The 24,780-nt window shown below is 40.3% G+C and overlaps 1 protein-coding gene across 3 annotated transcripts in view; it reads left to right on the top strand.

Annotated features, from left to right (window-relative positions):
* The window catches only part of RPS6KA2 (ribosomal protein S6 kinase A2), a 282,924-nt gene that overhangs the window by 117,261 nt on the left and 140,883 nt on the right, over positions 1–24,780 (top strand). The window contains exon 1 of one of the 3 annotated variants that reach the window (XM_032102445.1): positions 3,464–4,126. The exons of the other annotated variants lie outside the window; for them this stretch is intronic. Within the exon in view, the coding sequence (XP_031958336.1) occupies positions 4,028–4,126 (99 nt within the window). The 5' untranslated portion in view covers positions 3,464–4,027. Of the gene's footprint in view, positions 1–3,463; positions 4,127–24,780 lie in introns of those variants that run through there. 3 annotated transcript variants of the gene reach the window in all.

A 24,780-nucleotide genomic window follows, 5' to 3' on the forward strand; every position in this document is an offset into this window, starting at 1 on the left:
TAATACTGATTGCATTTGCAAGGAATTCATAGTTTTATCAATTCATAGTTTTTACTTTTGCAGTGACCACTAAATTTACTCAAGTAGCAGAGTCATTATGGGTTTGCTCATAAATTGTTGATTCACATAAAAAAAATAGAAGGCGTGATTTCAACATATAGCCTCATGTTTTGTGTAATACAGAAATATAGAATTTCTCTTGGTAATTGCATCATCCAGCTTGTGGTAGATATCTTGGACTTGCATGTTCTATCATTTAGAAATTGATGGTTCATCTGGGACTAGCTACTGGCATCCTTCTCACTTGGGTGCTGTTCAGGCTGTTTTGCTGCCCCATGTTAATTTTCTAAGTCTGGGTCCTTCAGTCTGTTACTGCTCTTGGTATGGTCCATCTGTACACACAAGGAAAGGACCGCTGGCTTTCATTAGATATTAATTGGGAATTCTCCATTTATCTTATAAAAATTCAAACCTGGGCTATGTAATATCTAATTTTGGTGATTCCTGCTGGAGAGTTTGTCTTGAATCCTGGCTATGAGCTTTTTTGTTTGAGGGTTTTTAAACCCTGTTTCCAGCTGAAGCAAACTTTATTTTGCTATTAAGCTCACTGGGAGAAGGGGCACCCCTGCTATTGTGTTTATTTATTTTGTTTTACAGCATATATGATTCTAGTTTTAAAAAGCATATTTCAGAATACAGATGAGTATTACTGGTTGTAATGTCATATGTCCCCTCCATCATTTTTGTTGTTTATTATTGTCTTAAACAGAGGCATTGGGCGATTTTTTTCTCCATCAAGTTCCTCAGCAGTTAAAATTGCTCAGAGAAGATAAGTAATTTAAAGACATGAATTTCTAAGTGCAGTTAATATTTCACACTGGAGATTGATCTGACAGTAATATGTTTATAAATGTTATGCTGAATGTTCCAATTTAATATTTTCTTTTCAGCTTGCACCTTTTTATTAAAATCACTGTGAAAAGTGGTTATTGTCTGACTTATGTGAAAGTTTGAGTTAATGTTTTTGATGTCTCATTTGTTTTTCTGAAGCAAAGTTAAATTCAATGTCTTGAAGCATGCCATGTGGAACTGTAGTAGAATTTTTTTTTTACATATCTATCCCTATGCTTTAATTTTGCATGCACATGTATTTTGTTTTATTTCTGTATTTGTATTTTTTTAATGTACATTTTTGCATCTCAGTTGCTTTTGCTTTTTTGCAGTTGGAATATATTCTGCAATATCTCTGCTGCCCAGTAGAGCAAAGGTGGCTGGTTGTCCTTCTGTATTTAATCTCTAATCACCTGTCTGAAAGCAGAGTAAGAAAACAAGAATAGCATGCCTATTTCCATGCCTTAGTATCTTGTCAGGGGTGTAAGAGAGTTACTTCCTATCCTTGGGCACTGTGTTCAGTGTTATAGTCTAAACTTTAGCGTACAAGGCTAGTTTTTGCTCTGATTTGCACGATTAATTGCCAATTCATTGTGATGGATTGTTTTAAAAATTTTATTTGTTTTTGTGTTAAAGAGCAGAATTCTGAATGTAATAAGCATACCTGATAGTTAGGTATTAAATCATAGCCCATATAGTTTTATTGGAAGTTTATTCCAGCACAGGCTCATTTAATGATGACTGCACGTCCCTGTATGTGAAATCACTACCAGCATAATGAGAATGGAAGGTTGTGATAAATCTGTTGGTGTAAATAGCAACAGGCACTCATATACTTCATATTATTACACACAGCCTGTGTATTCAAAGCTGGGAAATGATCACCTCCTCTGCATTAATACAGATGTCAGTGACCAGGGATGTATCTATGATGGGAAGGGTACAGGAACCTTACCCTGAGCTTGTCTGGTTGCTATTTAGGGCTCAAGTGGCTTACACAGGTGGGAATGTGTGAGGCTGCCAAAAGCATTTGCCAGCACAAAGCCTGGTCTAGCTTGTGTCAGGACACCTCTTTGCCAGAGAAAAGGCAGGACAGAAGAAGTTGCAGCAGCAGCTGTGTGGTGCATCAGGACAGGTGAGGGGAGGTCAAGTAATCAGCTGAGTGCCTGAGGCCTTTGTGACACTGCAGATTTTACTGCAGCAAGGTTGTGAGGAGACACAAAACTTGACTGGAGAGGCTGCATCAGCAAGTAATTTTGGTATTGACCAACTAAATTGCCTTTTAGCCTGTTCATTGTTTCGCCTGTGTATAGGTGTACCTATACATACCTGAGGTTTTCTTCTTGGACACTTGCCTCTGCTCCAGGATCTTTATCTGGGAAGACAACAGAACTGTAATGGCAAAGGGCTCCTAGGCTTGGCATGGCTTGCACTGGGGTAGCACTGTGAAAGCAACTTCCTAAGGTACTTCTGTTGCAAACCAAGAAAATTGGGGAAGCAATCAGAAGGTGTGCTGAGAAGGGGAAAGGAAAAAGCAGAGTGTCACTGTGCAGCAGTTACCTTAGTCTGGGTTAGCAGTGGGGACCAGGCACAGGAGAGTCAGGCTCTATGAAATTGCAGAGCCCAGCACTAATGGTAGCTTTTCCAATCTAGTCTCCTTTTTAATGAAACCATAAATGCCAAAATATTCTTTTTGGTTTTTTTTTTTTCTTCCCTGTTAATACTTTTCTGGGTACATATAGACCATGGTGAGCTTTAGACAGAAGAATGGGACCGAGAACCTGAGAACAAAGCAGATAGTGACAGGCATTGCTAGCCCAGGTAGTTCACAGCACAGCCCAGATAGGCAATTAAAGCAAAATGCACCTCTCTCTTAGAGCAGATGGACTTCAGAGGTGTTGTCATTTAACCTCTAAGTTTTCTCAGGCTGTAGTGATGTCCGCTCTCCCTGGGCTCATTTATCTAAGTTGTTAATAAGTCATCAGAGTAATTCCCTTTTCATGTGAGGTTACGAGAGAAAGGCATGTCTGGGGGCTCCTTAGTAGTCAGAAAGGAAAGGCTGCCATAGAAAAGGAGTCTGAACTGTGTGCAATAGGCAGAGAAACCTCTTTGGTCTCTGGATCACACTGAGATTCATTAGTTTTTGGAGAAAAGCTGAAAAATGTGATTTTGTTGCGGGGAGGTGAGGGGTGCAGCTGTAAGTCTGCATGCTTGCCATGCAGCTCAAAATTAGAGCCTGTAAATAGGTGTACATACTGAACCTCCTAGAAGGGCTGTAGCTCCCTGCTGTAGTACAATAAGAATAGTAATACTTACCATTTAGATTGTGCTTTCTATTTTCAGAGCTGTGCCAGTGTTATGTATTTTAATGTAAAGCGGGCGGGTGATTGTGAACAGGATGGTAAGCTTTCCAATTTCGGGGGGGGGGGGGGGGGGGGGGGGGCGGGCAGTGTTATTTTGCATACTCCCCAGAATAAAAGGAGGTTCAAACCCTTCTATTCTCGCAGGGGGGGCACGACATCTTTCAGCTTTCTTCCAGGAGCGACTCTCACAGGGGAGCTGCTTTCTTCTCGGATCTGACCACCACAGCCCTCAGTAATTATAGCAGCGTCTGAATTCTGAGCTAAAAACAGAAGTACAGCATGTGCCTATTCCCCATGTGATTCAGAAAGCAGGAAATTGAAAGAGCCTGACTGAGAGGAGAGGGAGTGCAAAGCAATAGACACATCCAATATTTGTCTGAAACCTGCTACGCCTGGGACGCAGGAGCTGTCATCTGCCGGCGCTGATTCTGCGTGCAGCCAGAGCAGAGCCTGATTGGGCGTAGTGGGACCGAAGGCAAGGGGGCGAGGCGGCGGCCAGAGAGTTGGGCTCGCCGCACCGAAATGTAAACAGTGGGGAGCGAGAGCGAGCGCAGCGCCTTCATGCTCCGAAGGGCGGGCAGCCGGCTCCGGGCTCCCGCGGCTCCGGCAGCGCACCGCTGGCAGCTCTAGCTGTGCCCGGCTCGCCGAACACAGCCAGGCACCTCGGAGGATCTCCTGCCTGTGGATATAAATAGGAGGCAATCGGGATGCGCTAGCTTTCTCCGCCGGCGCCGCAGCTCCTTCGTGCTCCGCACCGCAGCTGGGACAGGACGATGGACATGAACATGAAGAAGTTCACAGTGCGTCGCTTCTTCTCGGTCTACCTCCGCAAGAAGTCTCGGTCAAAGAGCTCGAGCCTAAGTAGATTTGAGGTAAAATTCGCCCTAACTTCGTTAAATGTAGCAAATGCTGTTAGGTGCAGGTAACAGAGGTACAAGAGAATGCCTGCTTTTACTGATGTGATAAGTAGTTAAAGGTGCTCTTTCCCTGGAGGTGATGATATTCGCACCTAATGTTCTTTGTTTCCGTGTAATTCAGGGCTTTTTCTCGGTAGTATTCAATACATTGCATAATATATTTAGTGTGTTGCCAAGAGTCCTTTTATCAGCCTTGCAGGGGAGGAGGAAGCTGGTTCAGGACATCATGAAGTTGTAGGAAATAATTACAGATCCACTTAAATTAGCACAAATGACACCATAGTTTGAAATAGCCTCATATTTTAGTCTTCCCCTGCACACATACCATTTTTTCTTAGTGCTAGATTTCCAAGTTATTAATCAATTTGCTAGTGCTTTTCATATATATGTGGTATGTTAGACAGGGATTCTCTTGCTTACTTAGCTATGGGTTCTCATGTTTGCACATATTTTTTGTATTTATCTTCTCTCCCATGCATCTCTCCTAGTATTCTTTTCATTTATTTCTTTTAGGAGAAGTTGTTCTTTAGGAGCTGGGGGGACAATGTCAAATTAAACCTTGAACGATTTAGCAGTGGGGGGAGATGAAGGCAGTTCAAGTAGGAGGTATTAGCAAATTGGAATGTGTGAATGGGTTAGAATCCGGATTCCTGCCTGCCTTCCTCAAACCATTGTTCTTCAGCCCTATATTTGGAGCTGTGAATAGTCGGCAGGATGTGAGATCAATTGAATAGATGTCAGTTATATTTATGTTTTTCACTATATCATTGCAGATGATCTGCAACCTCTGCATTAAAATAGAGGTATATGGGGCCTGATTCCTTTCTGTCTTACGTTTATTTTGTGCTGGTGTACTTCAATTGACCTCTGAGGAGTTACTCTGATTTGCACTGGTACTCCCAGGAGGAGGATTAGTCTTATGCTGTATGAATACATTTTAAAATGTTATTCCCTTAGTGTCCTATTTAAAGCACCAGGTAATTGTTTGAACATAAAGTTCTTCATGTGTCATTGCTTAAACAGGACACGCTGAAAAGCCTAGTTTTTGACCTGTGTGTTTTGTTGGTTTTTATTTTCTTTCCTAACTATTTAAAATCAACTTTCTTGAAAAATATATTTCCTAATTTTATTTACATCATCAAATGGACATGTTATGCATTTATAACAAACTATTTAACTCCCTCCTTGCAACAGTCCTGTCCCAGTAGGACTGAGTTGAGCGGTGGGGATACCTTTCCTTTCCTGGTTGTTTAGTCACAATCACAAAGCTTAAGGTGGAATAAATGTTCCTTGTAACACGCTGTAAATTCTCTAAGCTCATGCTCCACCGAAGACAACAGGAAGTAGACCTGGAGTTACATGAAGGAGTTCTGAGACAAATGAGTGTCTTCGCAGGCCACCAGTGTCACAATGGGATGTGAAGAGGGGAGCTGATTCGGAGAGAGCAGAGCTCCACCTGACCTCATAACTATTCATTTGACAGTGCCATAGTTTGGGAGAAACAGATTCCACCATACTAATTATTTAACTCACTGGATAACGTAGTGTGAATGACCAGTACGACTCAGCATTTGTATCAAGCTAGACTCTTGCTTCATTAAAAAAAAAAAAAGGAAAAGGTCTTTGCAGTCCCTTTGACCATCAGTGTTAGATTTACTGGACTTTCTCAATAATTATGAAACTGTTTTCCCTTATATGAGTTGTATTGTAATGATTATTTTCTGATTTTAAATAGTTTGCTTCAAGAAGCAACCTGATACATATCCTGTTGCACATGTAGCTTCACAGCATTTCATCCACTTCCCTCCTTTTTCCCCTGGCTTGTCAATAGTGACCAACTTGATGCAAAGTGACTCAGTATTACAATGGAGTGGAGAACAGGGGCTATTCCAGCTATCAAGAAAAAATGATTCATAAAATCTGTTCTGCTATTTAAGTGTGAAAATCATCAGAGATGTTTCTTCTGGGTGCAGGGGGCGGGGAGAAACAGCCCATCATGAACATCAAGCCTTCTCTGTGGTTTTCATCCCTGAGTACTTCTGTGTATAAATTTGCTATTGCAGGCTAGCAAGTGCTTGTCAGACAAACAGAAGGTGTAAGGAAGCCTGTTGGTAGATGGTTTTTTAGAAGTGAGAATATTTCTCATCCTAATAGGCAGATATTTTTTAAAGATGCAGTAAAAAGGTACATGTTGTTACCTCATGGAATGAGTAAAATTAAAATAAAGGAAAGAAATTTGGAGAAAACACATGGGGCATTGCTTTGCTTAGTGTGCATTAGCTAATGTACCTGGCAGAAATTGTGTTGCACGATGTCATTTGAAATTTGAAAGGGAGCTGTTTTTACTAGGTTGTGTGAGATTTTTGTTGTGTTCTTTTGGCAAGTTAGGAAGGAAGGTGGAAGGGTTTAAGATAGATACTCCTAGGCTCAAGCATTTAATATCTTTAAAATACCACTACTAGAGTAGATTCAAAAATAATACAATATTAGTTCTTAATATAATGATTAATTACTTTTTCTACTGTGGTATTCTACACTTTAAATTCACTTGTAATGAGATCCATAGCTTACAGAGCCAGGATACAGATGCAGAAAAGGACTTAGCTGATCATAGCTAGTAACCTGACCTTTACTTAATTGTTTCAGATGCCAATGTCATTGCTATAGCTAAAACAAGAAGATCATCACCTTGTTGTGTAAATAGCTGGGTTTCACACTTTGTCCTGCTAAAAGAGGCCGAGTAATCTGGTAAATGAGATGGTATTAGGGTTTCATTTCATCTTGCCTAAAATACATGCCCTTTTTATTATTCTGGAAAAACCTGGCTGAAATTTGAATTTATTTGGCTACAGTTTAGGGGTTTCAGTTTATATTATTTTTCAGTATGGTCCGCATTGCCCTTCATTTAAAAGGTATCTAGTGATGTAATTTTATTGAATGTGCAGAGCCAAGTTTTGCCCTTCTGCATGCACAGAGTTCTGATTGAAGTCAGCTGAAAATCCAGCAAAGTCAATGGGAACTGCATGTGTGCATCTGAGAAAAGGCTTTGTTTATGGTTCTTGCTGTGTGTTGATGAACATGAATGTGAAACCATCAGGATAAAGTATGCACAGTGTGGATCTGCTAAAGACTTTGAGACCTGGTGGAATGCATCTTATGGCAGTGAGCAATATCCTTTGATTTATAAACCAAAATTTAAATATGCCATTTGAATAAGCTAGGAAATACCTAAGCATGTAAAGAATTTGGTAATATTTATTCCAATGATGCAGGAGCCTTTTTCTTTTCTTGTGAGAAAATGAGCAATTAAAACATTACCTTTTATTCTTTTTGGAGGTGTTTCTGACTTTTGTACTCCTGATGTACTTTTAGTTCATTATTCTTACTCTTTAATTCTTCTAATTAGTTTTTAGTTTTACTGGTAATGATGAATCCAAATTATGTTTAATCTATGTATGGGGCTTAGAGCCTAGCAGAGTGCTGGCACATTAATTCAGAATTAATTTGGAGCCTGGTGTGCCTCGGCATGGTCAGTTTGAGAGGCAGGATCTCCTGTGGATGATTCAAGCGTGGATCCTCCTTTGATTCCAGCACTGGCATGTAGGAAATGGAAGTGAGCCTATCCAGGCTTGTAAGTAGTAGTGCAGAAGGACTGGCACTGGCTTTGTGATACTTTGTTACGAGAGATTTTTGGTTCTAATCTTAGGCTCTGATTCTGATTTCCTACAGGCTAAAGTTACAGCAGCCTTAGGAAAGAGCCCAGAAAATGCTGAGCCAGACTGCTCCTTTTCCACAGTGGGCTGGAGCAACACTTCGCTTGCAAATGCTTGAGAATTCTTCTGCACTTGTATAAAGAACAGTTCGGCTCCTTATCAGCAGTATGTCCTTTATTTATTTTTTTTTATTATTTTTATAGTTACCCACTTGGTAGAGGAATAGAGTCTTTCTGCCAAATGTTAGCCAGAATAAAGGCAAGTTAAAGAAGGGAGATGGGGGTTATCAGCCCAGGAACATCTCTGCAAGGTGCAAGTCCTGAGGCAGCTTTAGTTGTTTTTTTCCCCCGTGGTAATGATCATCTTTGTGATGCGTGTTCTTGTTACAGCAGAAGTTACCGACACTATTGTAGTGTCTAACTTCCCCCAGCTGCAGGCAAGCCTTTTATGAGGAAATGCTGCAGTTCTTGTAGTCTTGCACAGCTTGCTGGGGGGGAAAGGAGGCAGGGAGGGGAGAGAGAGCAAGAGCAGGAGGAGTGTGTAGTCCCTCAGATAGGTCACTTGAGGAGCCAGGAAATCCGTTTTTCAGGCTCATTTTGACAACTTGCTGTGTCATTACAGATGGTTCAGACCTTTGTACTTTGCGTTTCCCATTTGAAAAAAGGAAAATTATGATAAATATTCAAGTCCTTTGATACTATTCTACCTATTTACATTGGGTTTGGGGGCAGTACTCATATGTGTACACATTCATAATGAGGGAATTGCTCCCAATTCCCCAACTGCTTCTGACTTTATCCCAAATAAAGTCTCATGTGCCTTAGGCTTGATATGTGCTCCTTCCCACAAGCCTCAAATTAACTGCTGAGCTACATAAAGGGAAAATTAAGCAGGTAGATGTAGGGATAATTTGTACACAGGAAAATCACAGAAAATTGGGACTGGGAGGCATCTAAAAACCGTTAATCTGGACTCCTCTTCCTCCTTAGGCAGCATCAGCTATATCTAAACTATTCCACCAAAGACGTTTTTCTAACCTCTAACTGAAAGCCCTCAGTGGTAAATGCCCATAACCTTTGTATGTGGTATATTTTGCATCATTGTCCTTAGCATCTGAGTGTTTTCCTAATATCTAACACAAGTTTTCTTAACGTGATTTAAGCCTGTGTCTTCTTGTCCTCTCCATTGTAACTGTGAAAAGGAGATTGTTTCCTTTTCTTTGCAGCAGGATTTTTATGCATTTGAAAGCTGTTCAGGTCCCTTTCCTCAGTCTTTGTGGTAGGGTGGGAAAAATGTCTTTCTTCCTTTCTCAAAGTTAGGGACTTCCAGGGACAAGACCCTGGGCCAGTTACAGCAACCTTGTTAGGGAGTATCTCTTGCTTTTTTGGATGCTAATCGTCCCTTGTAAAAATCAATTATATTTCAAAGGCCCCTACCCTGCCAAAGACCAATCCAAATTGTCATTTTATGCTCCATTTCCACCATCTAAATGTCTGCATGATTCCTTGATCTGATGGTATTTGGCATCCAAGCCAGTGCTGACAGAGTTGATCCATGGGCTCTAATGTCAGATGAATTCTGACATACGTCACACAATTAAACACAGGCTCTGGTCGCATAGCCAGAGTACGTGAATGTTTGGGCATGGAGCAGGGGCATGGGATCATCATCTAGCAGAAGAGGTCTTCATGTGGTGTGGAATGGGTCCTGTCTGGTCAGCAGATGGGACACACACATGCCTACAAACTAATGATGGAATGACTGAAAGGGAGAGGGCAGCACCCCTCCACTCCCTGAGCCAGGTAATGCCCTGGTTCCCTGTGTGTGGAGCATCTGTGTGTGGGTGTGCAGGAGATGAAGAGCTGAACCTGAGGGACTGTTGGAACCTGCCTAGCATTTATTTGGAGTAATGTAGTTTTATGCAAGCGAAGAACATGTAATTTTATTTTGAGTTTTAGCTCATAACACGATGTCCTGTCTGACCCTGTGGCACAAAATGTCTGTTCTCAGAGGGTTTAGCTCTCCTGCATGTATTTTTATTATCAGTAGCATTTGATTCATGCATTTTTCTGCTAGTCTCAGGAGAACCTGACTCCTTTGTGTGTACTTTCTGCATTTGTGTTGTCATAGATAACTGGAAGTATTTCTAAAGCAAGACAGAAATCAGAACAAAAACCCTCCTTAGGTTGATTTACCAGTTACTCAAGTACAAATACTTTCCATCTAGATATTTTCTAGTCATTTCCTTTTGTTCACTTAACAAGACTTACTGTCCCAGTTCAGCAAGGATTCAGTAAAAGTATTTGCTGTTAAGAAAGACTCCAAGTACTGCAGAGAAGGTCGGTTCTGCACACATGACACACTCTGTGTGTGTGTGTTACCACCAGCTCTTACAGGGTACAGTTTTGCTTTCTGGAGAACAAAAGTTGCAGGAAATGAAAAAGAATGATTGGATCACCAAATCTGCCTTGAAAATAGGTTTCTGACTGAGGATGCATAAGGAAGCAAGTAATACGTCTAATCAAGGTCCTTGCACGACAGCTACAATTCACACACAGGGAAGTTTGGGGTGCACATTCCCTCATTCAGTGCATAGATGGGGATGGGGTGGACACAGCATGGCTTTGGAAGACTTTGAAGGGAGCAGTTGTCCTTTGCTGTTCAATCTCTCTCACCACTTTGAAATGTATCAGTATTTCAGCAGAGCTGCTTTTAGAGATGTGGGAGAACTTACAGCTTTCTTCTAGCTGAGAGCCAGGACTTCAAGGGTACTGGAAGGGCAAACCTTTTAGAGCACAGAAGACAAAACCACAAAGTTTCTAATGAAGAAAATCTTTTCCTCAGATTACAGTATATTATTAGACATTCTGTAGCAGTGCACAGGCAAGAGGGGAAGATACAGTTTGCCAGCATGCCTTCAGGTGGTAATGATAATAATTGGCAAACTGCTGGTTAACTCCTTAAACCTTAACACATGAACTCATATAAAGTCCAGGTGTAATTCAAGTGTCAGGCCTCTTTCCTTCAGGGCCAAAACTGAGCCTCTGTATGGCTGGCAGAAGGCAGTGTATAGTTCTGCTTTCCAGAGTTGTTATGAATAAACTGAAGGCTTTGCAAAGCAGGGAGCTGAGTGTGTGGGTTTATCTATCAAATTCACCTTTCTTTGCTTTTGGTAGAAATTTCTGTTGTTTTTTTCCAGAGAGTAACAAAGAAAATTCTGCATCACTTCAACTTTGTTTTCTCTACTTTCACATTGCCAGCAACTAGTGGACAGGTTCTGTGACTCCCAAAGATATCTTTGCTTTAAACTTCTGCATTGGCAGACCTCCGTGCCTGTCTTTCCTGTATCATACAACCTCTGTGACTAGAAAATGTCTGGGACAGCAATTAACATTGTAATTGCATTAATTGCAAAGCTATCTCTCTAAATATCGGAAACCCTGCTGGACCTGCTGCTAGCCTGCACAGTTGCTACTTTATTCCTGCATGCATTGCAACTATTACTAAAGAGCAATCTGAAAGCAAGGCTTTGTGTTAGATTATTTCTGTGACAGTTCAAGACCAATTCATATCACTGGATTTGAATTTTTTTAGTATTTAGTATGTGTGCAGATGTTAAATAGTACATACTTCAAAAGTTTTTTTTATAACATTTCATTATGTTGTAAAAACTTAAGAGATTTTTTCTGGCAAGTAAAATCACTAATTTTTATTCCAAAACAAACTGCTTAATATTCCTTTAATTAATTCAACACTATTAAGATAGCTAAAGCAAGATGTTTTCAAAATGCAAATGATTATCATGTGTTGGCATTTATGGCTGATTTCAAGCACATTGCAGTGCCTAAATTTGAAAGGTGGAGAAGATGATATATCTGTTCTTGTTTTTCAGATTCTTGTACTCGTGAGAGTTATCTTCTTTGTATGTGGCAACCAGTGAAATAGGCATAAAAGGAGGGAAGGAAAGTGTGGTAATGTTAGCTCTTACTTCTGCATTCTGTCAACTTCTCTTCAACTTCTACTTCCAAAGAAGGACCACATGATTAGGCTTACTCAAGAAATATGAATCCACACAGAAAAATGCTGTGTGGTGTAGAGGCAGGAAAGCCCCCACTGAAGTAGGCATTAATTAATCCTTCTCAGTCTCTCTAGCTTTGTGAAGTTGTCCAGGCTTATGATGCCTACCAGTCAGAAGTAATAATACTGTTTTATTTTCATTATTTATTCCTCTCTTGTTCCTGGTGAAGTTTTAGCAATTGTAAGGCAGAAAATACGTAAAGCTAATAAAGCAGAGGGAGGGGTTGAGAGGAGATTTTGCTTTCTCCTTTAAAAATTTTTAATGAGCATTTTCTTTAGTTTGGTGGCTAAATCAAGCCACTATGTCATAAGGATGAGCACTTGGGGGCATTTGCTCTGGTCTGAAAAAAGGACCATGTTAACTCTGTTGCGTGTACCATGCTAACTGCAAACTGATACGAAACAAAAAAATATCACCCATGTTAGCAGACCTGGAGACACACCAGTTCCTGAAGGCAGTTGCTGAGATTTGTTTTTCCCCCCATGATTTCAAGTTTTTATGCGTTTGCAGAATTGAAGAATCCATACTAAAAGCATACTTCAAGTTCACCTGCTTTTTCTTTTCATACTTTTGTTGAAAAATTAATGTCCCATCATAATATACCAGGTGGCAATGCTGATAAGGATGGTGGGCCGCAGAATTTACTCTGTCTGCAAAGTAAGTGTAGATAATATTTATTCACCTTCTTCCCTCTATTTCACCAGTACAATTATGGCAGCATCCAGATGTCTTCTTTTCCCTTCCTACAGCTGTTAATGCCCTGGATGCTGTAGCATCCCTTCTTGCACATCAGAGAAACTCCATCTCTATTTGCTGTTCTCTGAAAGACTGTGTGGTGAAAAAAAAAATCCTAATGGCATTTTTTGCCTGCTGGTATGAAATGAATTTCTGAAAGTCTTCTCTGCAACAGGGGTTTTGTATTCTAGCGAACCAATTTTTCATTTTTCCCAGACAGGAAAACCCATATGGGACATTAGAAGGAATGCTGTTAGTGATTCTGAGGATTGTCACTTCCAAAGGACAGAGATACCTTTTGTGATTATCTGCCACATGTTTTATCCCAACTGCCTTTTTGGAAATACTCTCTCCACACATCAGGATAAAGTATACATACCAGTTTACTCTCGGAGATGGGTATTCTGCTATGAAAGGGTGTAAGTTACCCATAGCAAGGGTAATTATGTCAATGGTACCAACTGCAGTTTTTCCCTTCCTTAGTTTCAAAGCATTTTCTCTCTCTGTAACATGTTGCAAAAGAAGCCATAACATTAATTTGAGCAATGTTTGTATTGAAGGAAACTTTATAACAGGTAGACACTTGTGATGCTATGGGAGGAGTTGTTTCCTTGGAATTGTTAGGAAAGTTTTAAGGTTTTGACTTAGTATTTCTATCTTTCTCATAACGCGTGTCAAAGGAGTGAATTAAAGCTTTAATCTTTTCTACTGCAGATGATCTGGGTCATTTCAGAAGCAGAGTTTTTTTGAAGAGCCTTATTTGTGAAAAACAGATCAGTCCTTTGCTTCTGCTCTTGATCACTTGTTCTTCTATTGATCAGTTTAGGGTTTTCTTTTTGCTTCATCTTTGTGTTCATCTCTTCCTCCCTGTTGTTAACCACATGCACAACCATGGTAATTATAACCTATCCCCAGGGGAGGGGGGACTTACAAAACATTTAATGTGCTGTATGCACCACAGCCAAGAGAAAGTCTGCCCTTTTACCCTAGCTTTTAAATTCCTTTTGCTGGTGTGAAATTCGTGGGACTGAGAGAGAAATAAGAATAGAGCTCTCTCCATGGAGTACCACTATGGTCTACAAGCACTCATTTATCTTTCTGGTGATCAGAGAGCTGTTGTTGTCTGGGATTCTGTGTTATCTCTTCAGGGAGGCACATCAATTCCCCATTTTTCAGTTACTGAAGAGAAGAAATTAAGTTGTTTTGCTCTCCTGGGATATGATTCTTTACTCTTGTGTGCAGGCTTTTCTTCCCTCTTGTAGATAAAGGTTGAGGATTGGAATGTGCTGTGCACTGGTTAGAATTGCGCAGCTGGACTGCGGAAGTGCTGAGCTCCACGCTCATGGAAACTGTGCCCTCGAGACCAGGCTCTTGCCTCCTGGTGAATACTGAAACTCACTTTGCCTTCTCAGATGTTTCCCTTGTAAGGTAACAGTTCTGCTTTTTCCTTCTCCCTCACCCTATCATTCATCTGATTCAGCTTTTTTGCTTTATGTTTTAGACTCAAACAGTGCAATAGCTTGTTTTTGCTTTTCTTGTACTGCCTCTGTTTTGGTGCTTTCCACCCTCAGTTTACTGAGGTAACTGGGCAGTCATCAGTAAAAACAAAGCTTTGTTTGAAGAGGTGCTGATGCAGAGATGATACTCACCTCTGAGGCTGGGCAATGAATGGTCAGGTAGCTCTGGAGCAAATCTCAAATGCAGTACTTGCGACATATCTCAGAAATGCCCCCATCTCATATCCTACAGTCCTTGCCTGTTTCTCTTCAAATGTCTCTGCATTCTGGCTTTCTGTAGTTTAAATGTCTTGTGATCATTTCTCCTTCAGGGAAAGCAGCAGCAAGAACTCTAAAGGAGTCTCCTTGCCTCACAGGCTCCCGAGTGTGTTGCTGAGGGTTTCATACCTATGACTCAGCTCTGCTTCCAGTTGAGCACGAGCGTCTGTCTGTCTGGGATTTTAGCTTTATATAGTACCATTTTCACAGCACCTCTACTCTGACTTTAAACCACAGCTACTATGGCGCCTACAATATCTTAGAAAATAGTGAAGGTATCAGCGTTAACATTTTGTGTTGTTTGACAACTTTTGTTCCTGTTTTGCCTCTGTGTTTTCACCCTCTATGTTTTCTTTTGAATCTTGATGAAAAAACCTCGAAGTGAAAATGACCATTGTCATTTCAGATATGTGAAATCACACAGAGTGTCATAGTTTCTGCTCAGTCATCATCCATTTCAATTTCCTGAAAGCAGTAAACTTATGTAGTTGTTTAACTTGGGATTTCCATGACAAACTAACCTGCATTAATTTAGTCATTTATGATAAAAAGATCTTCCATTCAAAGCACCTTACCCTTGTAGTTAACAGCTACTTCTGTTATATTTACAATGCCAAAAAGCCTAAACCAATACAAGCTTACATGGTTCAAAGCACGTGAAAAGCAAATTAAATTGCTCTTTTTTCTTCCCTGGAACTGTAATGAGATCTGAATCAGAAGAAAACTTGTATTGCTTTTGTTGGGATACTTAACGCAGTATCAGTCTGACACTGTTGTTGTTGCTAGAGCATCATTTCTTCCTCCTTTCCAAAACTTGAGATGTAGAAGAATGCTTTAACAACCTGCTCTAGGTAAACTTCCCTGGCTTCTCTGTCTTCTGGCTGGTGGCCTCAGGTTGCAAACAAGGACTATGCAAAAAAAAAGAAGAAAATCTTGTAGTTTAATATTTAAGCACATCTTGTATTATTACCAACTTTTGGGCTAGCACAAAATTAGTGTCCTCATAACTGAATGTGTAAAAGAGGGTTAACCCCTGGCCAAGCCTGTGGACCTAAAATGCTAAATTTGATTGTGTTGGAGGGTAAAGTGCCCATGGCAATACATCTGGATCTGAAATCACAGTATTTTATCCATGTGGCCTCTAAAATATATTGAGATTGTCAAATCAGGAATCTCACTTTTTCTCAGTGTAATTCAAACTCTGGCCTCACTGGATCTTAAAGAGTGTCTTGCTCTTTCTTCCTAAAGTGTTCAAGGCATATCTATTAAATAAAACCAGGAAAGTGAATCTTGAACTGCTGATGTTCCCAGCTAGTAGTGGATGAACGAGGTGTTCTGTTACTCCTGCAGGGATGCAAACCAAAATGTCAGGGTATTACACTGGTTTTCCTTTACTTTTCGGAAATGGTGATGTGTCAGTGTGCTGTGTGTCTGTCATGTAGTCATCTGTGGGAACAGAGGAAATTTACCAAAAAACAGAGTTGTTGATTTGGATTCATTTTTAGCCTAGGTTCCTAAAAAAATGAGGCTTTATACATGCCCTGACATGCCTTTCTGCCCCTTGGCTTTGAAAGCATTGTCAAATTTAACAGAGAAAGGGGAAAAAAAATAGTGTTCTTGAAGACATAATGTTTCCTGTAAGAATCATGAAAATAGGGGCCTAGAGAAAGGACAACACTGCTACTGCAAAATGAAGGAACAGGGAGTGGGAGCATATTCCTTAGCCACTAAAGAAACCAAGCAGAGAGAGATGGTGGGAGAGGGGGGGACAGCTTGATAAGAAACGGGGATTCCTCACGCCACTCTATTCAGAACATTACTATACTTTGATGCCAGGAAGCAAAATAGGAATTCTTTTGTGAGACATATATTTGGATTTGCTGCAGAAACAAGTGTGTTAGTCTATTTACTTGCATAAATGTTTGGGCTTTGAAATACTGTAGCCCCCAACAATGATGTAATTTATCACAATACTGCTGTCTTTTACTAATATTTTTCCCTTACTATGAAGTAAGCAAGATCTTCTGTTTTAGAAATTCCTGCTTCTAATACAATGGGCGAGGCAGAAGAAGTAACTAGCAGTGCTGTTTTATCAAGGTTACTGAGGTGCTTTTGCTGTAAGGGGCAGGCAGCATAGTATAATCCTGGTTGTTTTTCTCTTTGGAATGCAGTAATCATCTTTGTGTGGAAGTGTAATAAAAATATTTGTTTGGAGTCACTTAAAATGTGGTGTACCAAGGGGGAAAAAGAGGCATTTGACTATAATTTATGGAGTAAAATACTCACAGAACTTAAGAAAAAAGGACTAATTTATCAGTAGAATTATTTTTAAAATCCTGTAGAAGTTAGTAGAAAGTGTAGGCTGACAAAGAAAGAGCTCATCAGAAAAATTATCATAGTGTAGTAACTCACAAGGTTTTAGAATCTTTGTTACAGAATTAGAATATCAGTGTTTGCTTGAAACACTGTCTTGCTAGCAAATTGTTGCTTTGATGACATGAATAATTAATTTATTTGGATAAAAGTGGATATTTAGACTGGTAAGAGAGGCTTTGCAGGTGCAATGAGGAGTCCTCAGGCAGGAATATTTGGAGTAAGGAAGTCTGGGAAGAATATTGGTGTTTACTGATGATTTCCTTGAAATAGTACATTGTAATAATTGCTGTAAAATTCTGTTGCATGTAACTATATACTATCATATTTTCATGCTAAACAGTCAAGTGGGTCAATCTACAGAATTTTGACATTTTCTGATGTTTGCAGGATGTGTAAATAGCAAAGCAAGATTTCTGCTTGGTGACACTGAAATGTCTTAACCAGGCCCTGACTACATAGCTGTGCCCCACAACCTGGAGTTAAAACTGACCACTTTTGCATGGTGTCCTTACGCTTAGCCTCTGAATTGCGATGAGAGGTCAGTGCATACAAGAGAGAAGGGGACGTGGGTGGGCATGTGTAGCAAATGTTTTACACTAACCAGATTATACACATCTTTTTAACAGACAGTCTGTTCTGTTGTTTGCAATAAAGGGAACATAAGCAAATAATGCCTAGTGGTATTCTGCTCTTTTTCAGGACAGTTTCTGAACAGGATTCAGATGATACTATTTATAAGGAATATGTTGTAATTACAGCCATATTTTGTGTGTGCATATGTGAGGCATTTACATGAATAATGCATTTAACAGTGTAAATACATATAGTATGGCAGTTCTTCCAGGGAAAATGCTACTAAGAGGATTAGAGTTTGATCTCATAATACTGTACACAACCTCTCATTGACTCCGAGTGGAGGATTGTTTAGTTCTGGCGATCACCAAACTGATCAGCAGCTTACGTTTGTGCTACTGACATTCTGTTTGAACTGAAATTGCTGCAAAGATAACTTTTTTTTTTCATTCATAAGAATCTGTCCCCAAATTGATATTGTGCAACTTACTTAAAAAATGTTTTCTCCATTTCAGGGTTTAAACTCCTCTTAAAATGATTTTCAGGTTATAAATGAACAATTTCTGACCTTGTTCTGTCCCTTTTGTTCTCAGGGTTGAGCCATTTTTCTATATTGTCCCAACAGGTGTAGTTTTTTCCCTTTTTGTCTGTAAGAGGCTCTTCCTGTCCCTGAAAAGGGCTCCTAATGAAATCATCTTTTTCCCAGCTGCTTCAGATGCATCTTCTGTTCCACTGCTGAAGCCCATCCTGCAGACTAAGCCACTTACCTCCCCTTGTTTAAATATCTTATAAACAACCATTCTTGCCACTAACTGAAGCAAACAAGCTCAATGAACCATTTCATGCTGCAAATGTCCTTTCCTTGAAACTTCTGAGGTTTTTCTACTGCCTTCACTTCTACTCTGTAGCCCTTCTCTTTCTCATAGAATGGTAGGGTGGCTTGGCTCAGAAGGGTCCTTAAATGCTATCTTGTTCCTAGTTCCCTGCCATGGCCAGGAGCACCTTTCACTAGACCAGGTTGCTCAAAGCTGTATCCAACCTGATACTTAACATGTCCAAGGATGGGGCATGCACAACTTCTCTGGGCAGGCTGTTCCAGAGCCTCACCACCCTCACAATAAAGAATTTCTTCATAATATCTTACCAAAATCTAACCTCTTTCAGTTTGAGTCATTATCCCTTGTTCCGTCACCACATGTCCTCCCTTCTGGTGTTGTACCAAAGGCTGTGGACTCCCTTTGGCCAGGGAATGTCTGCTGGTCATGGAGGGCAGCTCATCATTCATATTTAAGTCCTAACCACATAGAGATGTTTTTGCCTTGGCACTGACATTTTTCTAATACACACTGTGCCTCATCTACTAGTGACACACGTAGCTTAAATATGAAATCACCAGTTGCATACGTCTTTGGTTTTTCAAATATCTGTGCTGCTTTACAAAGCCTTCCAGCTTTTCCTTTCATAGTTCATCATGCTAGGGAAGTGAATGATTTGCACCCAAAACTCTCCCTGGGTTGCCAATGCATTTATTAGCATAATATTAAGGACTATCAGAGTTTTTTATTCTCTATGATAATCAAAACTATCTGCACAATTATAATGGTAAAATTCCAAAGCAAAATTCAGACATTTCTCTTGGTTCGAATAATAGATTTCTGTGTTCTCCACTGGGCTCCATTTCATAATGATAAATAGCTCTCACTTGCAGAGAATACCCACAATATCAAGCTTCCCCAGGGTTAGTACACCTGTGGTTTATTTCACAACCAGTCCGTTCACAAGCTACTTATTTTTGCTAGAATCTTGAAGATGGGAAACACTCCATTTATTTGTTGAGCAGGTATCCCTCAGACCAGACAGACATTCCCTGGACACTGCACTGGTGTTCTTCACTGTGGCACCATGGTGAGCTCTTGTGCTCTTACCTGTCCTGATTCCAGTTGTACTGCAGCCACCTTTTAGAGAACCAGGTTTATCCTTACTACTCCTACACTAAAAGCATTTTGTTTCTGGACCAACCAACACTGAACTCTTCAGTAGTCTTGAAGTACATTTTTCCTAGAGCTTTCTTCATGTATGCACTGTGAATTCATATTCATGGTTCCTGGTAGTTTGAGCAAAGAGACACAAATACTGTAAGGTTTCCAAACAAAAAGGGTTTTATCTTACGGAGAAAAAAAAAGTGCAGTGTCAGAATAAAGTTTGCATGTGTTTCCTTGCCTTTGTTTCGTCCCCTATTTAGGTATTGTTGGGCTTTGATCAGGGTGCTCTAAGGGGATTTATGGATTTATATTCAGATCTCTCTATCTGATTAAAAGTTTTCTATCCTACCAGGTCCTGCGCAGCTTCCCATCCCAGATACTGTGAAAGGATTTGTGCTCTGACCACATTGTTTCTCTTCCTGACTAGTCACATTCAACAATATCCCTCTCTGGAGGGGTGTATAAACAGGAAAACAACTAAATATAGATCACAGAGAGAGAAGGAATAGAACGCAACAGTGTGCATAAAGAGAAGGACTGCTTGCACAGATGGTGTAGGGCCTAGAGGAAATGTGGAGGGAGAGAGAGAGGCTTGAGAATGAGCATCAGGGATGGGGAAGAAAATGACCTGTGGCATAAACTCTTTATGGGAGAAAGGAGGCAGACAGAACATCCCTCTGTCGCCTGGAAGAATCTGTGATGAACTGGGTTAGCATGATCAGAGAACAGAGACCAAACTAGACTTGGTATCTGGTTTCTTTCATGATTATCTGCTGCCTTGATTAGAAGCTGATCAGCAGAACAGTCTTGAATATTGCAGCCACCTCCTTGCAGGCAGCCTGCTTTGGTGGAGCAGAAGGTGGGGGAGGTCAGCCTTCATGTTAAACAGAGTATAAACACAATTTCATGGAATGGCACCCCACAAGAAATTTAGGGAGGTGCTATTTCAGGCATCTCCCTGCCTTGGTCTCTCACATTTTTTAGTTTTATTCTCTTATGTATTAACGCAAGTTGATGACCCAGAGCAGTCTAACAGCCTCTGGTCAGCAGACTGGCTTAGAGGAGAAAGAGGGACCTTACGTGTCTTTCTTCTTAGTACAGCCCTTATCCAGCCCTTACTCTTCCTGCCCAAGCAGGTAGGATGTGACTCTGGCATATTACTGTGTCCTTACACGCATCAGCAGGACCCATCTGTATTCCCAATTTCAGCAGGCATGAGTTGCTATAAGTGCCTCTGTAAACTGGGAAAATGAAGTGCTCCTGTGGTAAATTACCCACTTTGCAGCAGTGGCAGCAGGAGGGAATGGGTGGCTGTGCTTTGGCAGCCTGCAGACAATGCTTTGGTGTCTTGGCTCAAATCATGGAAAAAGAAGGGCTGACACTGGCACTCCAGGCTGTGGGCTAGGGCAGTGATGGGCAGGTCTCTATCTGCACTGCTGCCTCTGACACAGGAGCAGTAATTTTCAAGGGAGATGGAGAAACATATTTGATTGGGAAGCAGAAACATATTTGATTGCTATCACTAAGTCTGCCAAACCCTGATGGTTGGCGCCTCGGTTCATTTTTGGAAGGATACACAGAGATCTGTGTAAATTAAGGCTGGATTCAAAACCTTCTGCTGCTTCTTTCTGTGCACAAATAGCTTCTCTTCGAATAATATGTTGTCTTCTCTTTGCCAGCATTCTTCCAACAGATCTGCACAGGCCAGACTGTTAGTCGCTGATGACCTTTTTTTGGAATTGATGGTTGTGTGGGGCTTTTTATATTGCCAAGCAATTTTATACTGTTTTGTTTTCTGTTCTATGTATAAGTCTGCAATTACTCATATTTCTTGTTTAGAAACACATTTGGAAAAAGAATTATAGTGACAGAAAATAGCCCATTTAAGTGTTAAAACCATTTTTCATTCTACCTTTTATTCTTGAAATGGGACATATGTTAATTTGAGGAAATTTTTTCTTGTTTGAGCAAGAAAGAGGAAAAATAAGACCATTGTAGAAAACCTTTAGGGGGTCTGTTTTTCTGGAAATTAAACAAACAGCAGATTTTATAATGTTCCAAAATAGGGAATAAGTCAGTTTGGTTTTTTGGTTTTTGCTTGGTGTTTTTTTTTTTTTTATTTAACCAACTTCTTTAGAAGAATATTATTTGGCAGTTAATTTTTTCTTTTACAAACCAAATATATCTGTATTAATGTTGTTGGATTTAAAGCACCAGAGAGCTAAGTCTGATACTCATCTGTGGAAATATGCATCATCTTTGAAGAGATTATACTGCTAGTATTTTGATGAGAAATGCTACCTATTATTGAGAAAGAGCCAGTAATTGCATTTATATTGCAGCAGGAAATTATGGGGAGTAAAATCAATGTATACCAGTTGTTCAGTTGTCTTCAGAATGCTGCAGACTGACTCCATTCTGTATTCTCCTGCATGGTAAAATCTACTGTGTGTACCTGCACGGTTTTGGGTTTGTTTTGGTTTTTTTTTTCAGACTGTCAGAAAAGGTACCTTACTATTTGAAAAGATGAGGCTGATTATAGCACAATAATAAAAGATATCAAATCTTACCCTTTCTGTCCCCAGTAAGACTAAGGTGGCCCAGCAGAACCAGTGCAGAGAAGGCTGTGGAGTGCAGTACCTATCCAGTGTCCCCTAGAAATATGCCATTGGTCCTTTAGAGCTGGGGGTCTGCTGCACACTCCAAATTGTTCTGTGAGTTTTGTTCTTTTTCTTTCGACAAGGAGGTTCTCTAAGGTAGCCTTGGGATTGTTTTCTAAAGTAGAATTAACTAGCATTAGGTCTCATGTTGAAACTCTTTAACGGCAATACTTGCTACATACATCTAATCTAATGTTGGTTAGACAAGTAACTGTGAATTAACAATAAGGTAAATGGTTAAGCATCTGGGTTTTTATATGCCAAATAAAGGCTACTGTCAGTTATTGTTAATGGAGATCTGCATTTTTGTTGCTCTACGTATTATCTGTTATTCTAAAAGTATATAATATCTTGTGCAACATTAAATGTTCCATATTTGTGAGAAATTGTAATTCAAATGGGCAGTTGGATGGTGATGAGTTGAAGCCTTCAGTTTCTTTATTCAGCACATACAGAGAGCTGTAGATTCTCCATGGCCCCTGCCTCCTTTCTCTATTTCTGCCAACGCCATCAGCAGTCCTGCTGCAGTCTCTGGATGCACACAGGAGTGTGCGTGCAGATTAACACACACGCATACACACATGTGCCTGTCCTACCTTGTCCATGCTCCAGACAGCTCATTTCACAGATTCAAGCTTGATTCCCACCTGGGGACCAGCAGCCACCAGAGCCTGACCCCTTTGGTCCATACCCTGAGCCTTGAGTATGTCTGAGAAGAGGCTGTGATGCCTTTCCGTTTGGGATGTTTTGCCACACCAGAGATGCAAGAGGAGCAATGGCCTTTCAATTCAGTTGAGGAGCCATTTCTGTGACTCTGGCTGCTCTCTGTGGGTAGCCACCAACAGGACATGGCTGTGCCAGATGCTTTGATTGTGAAGACAGAAAATGCCCTGTGGACTTGGTAAGTAAAGGATGTGATGAGGGAGCTGGCAGTGAAGAGCTGTAGCAGAAAGAGAGGAAGTTCAGCCAAACTCAGACCAAAGATGCAGTGCTTCAGAAGGGAGGAAGGCTCCCTTTGAACCATACTTAAAATGAGAGGAGAAGGGAGGGGAGAGGAATGTGGTAGAGCGAGGAGAGGGGGCACACTGAAATAGATGACAGACAAACAAGGGTGTGGAGATGATTGGAGTGAACACTTAACACAAGGCTGAGAAACTTGTCAGGAGCTTACAGAGTGTTGGATGTCTGGAAAAAGCAAAAACCTGTTTTGACTGTTTCAGCAGCTGTTCTTGCCAGCTGGTTTTGTACTCTGCAAGTCTCTCCCCCCTCCCCCTACGCCTTCCCCAAAGTGCACTATGGTGAATCACAGCTGGTAACTCCTCCAGCTGTAGATGCAGTTTGAGCAGAGGAAAGCTAATATCCTCCAGTGTTTCCAGCTTTTGGCTGGAAATCCTGTGAATGACAGACAATCTACAGGCTCCTGCTTTTCCTAGCATAACAAGGTCCAGCAAAGAACTTGCAGCTTGCACCTGCAGTGTTACAGAGGAATGCAACAAAAATTTCCCTGAAAGAGGAAAGCAAACCCAACAGGAGGACTGTGGTTCGTCAAAGTTACATCTCTGTACCAGACAAAATTTCTTTTTCATGTTCACAGATAACAAAGCTAGGCCAGCAAAAGCTTGATGTTGCAGATCAGACCTTAAATACTAGTGACATAAGCCCAGCAAACTCAATTTCCCACTTTCAATGACGTGTTTTCCGAGTTAGATAGTGCTGTTCTGTGACATCTTCAGTAGAGCATCACAGGCAATCTGCCATTTAAAATTTTAAGGGCTTTGCTGAAAGAATAACCTGTCCTTTACAGCATTCACTGCATGTGCATGGGACTACAGTCATGGTCTGGAAAATATCACTATCATGATACCACTAGCTGACTATCCACCTGTATTTTTCTAGACTATGTTGTTATCATTCTGTAATACAAAATACTTAAAATACTTCTGTAATACAAAAATACTTAAAATCTCACTTGCACTGTTCTTTTCACGTGGTTCATGTACTTGCATTCCCCAAAACTTGGATAATGAATATAAGCCAACAGATCTGGGGTTGGTTTTATTTTGTTTTGTTTTGTTTTTCTTCAGATTCAAGAGTTTTCCTTGTGTTAATTTTCTTGAAAAAAATGGGCCCACAGACTGAAGGGCTCATTTGTCAATACATGGTCCATGCCAATTTTTAAAAAGATGCTGGGTTAATTTCTGTAGAGTATATGGGACTAGAGGGAAAAAATCTTTATGTAGCTCCATTGTTACAAAGTGTTAAAGATATGCACACACGCAAAAAAAGTCCCTCATTTACTTCTTCAATAATTATTTCATTTATTGAAATTACCACCAAAGCTCTGAAAAGCAATGCTATTCCTTTCAGAGCCACTTCTACTGACTTTAAAATCTATTTTAATATAACTTCAGTTTATGATACGTTTAAGCAAGACCTTCAACATACAATTTTAATTCAAAGTGTAAATTTTAACATGCATTTTGAAGATCTAAGCCAAAATTACTTGCTGAGACCAGGCTGCACTTAACATTGAATATAAAAGTAGTACTTTAGAGTACAATGAAAGCTGAAGCTTAAGCTCACATATTACAAATTCACTCTGAGGCTTTGACTGAGGTTTGGACTAATATGATGGCCTTTGAGATCAAGTTTTCACCTGAAGGGAACTTTTTCCTACTTTTGTGTAGTACTGCAAACTGTATAAACCAGAAATAGCA

Source organism: Corvus moneduloides, chromosome 3 (assembly GCF_009650955.1).
Source record: "Corvus moneduloides isolate bCorMon1 chromosome 3, bCorMon1.pri, whole genome shotgun sequence".
In the NCBI taxonomy this organism is placed as follows: Eukaryota; Metazoa; Chordata; class Aves; order Passeriformes; family Corvidae; genus Corvus; species Corvus moneduloides.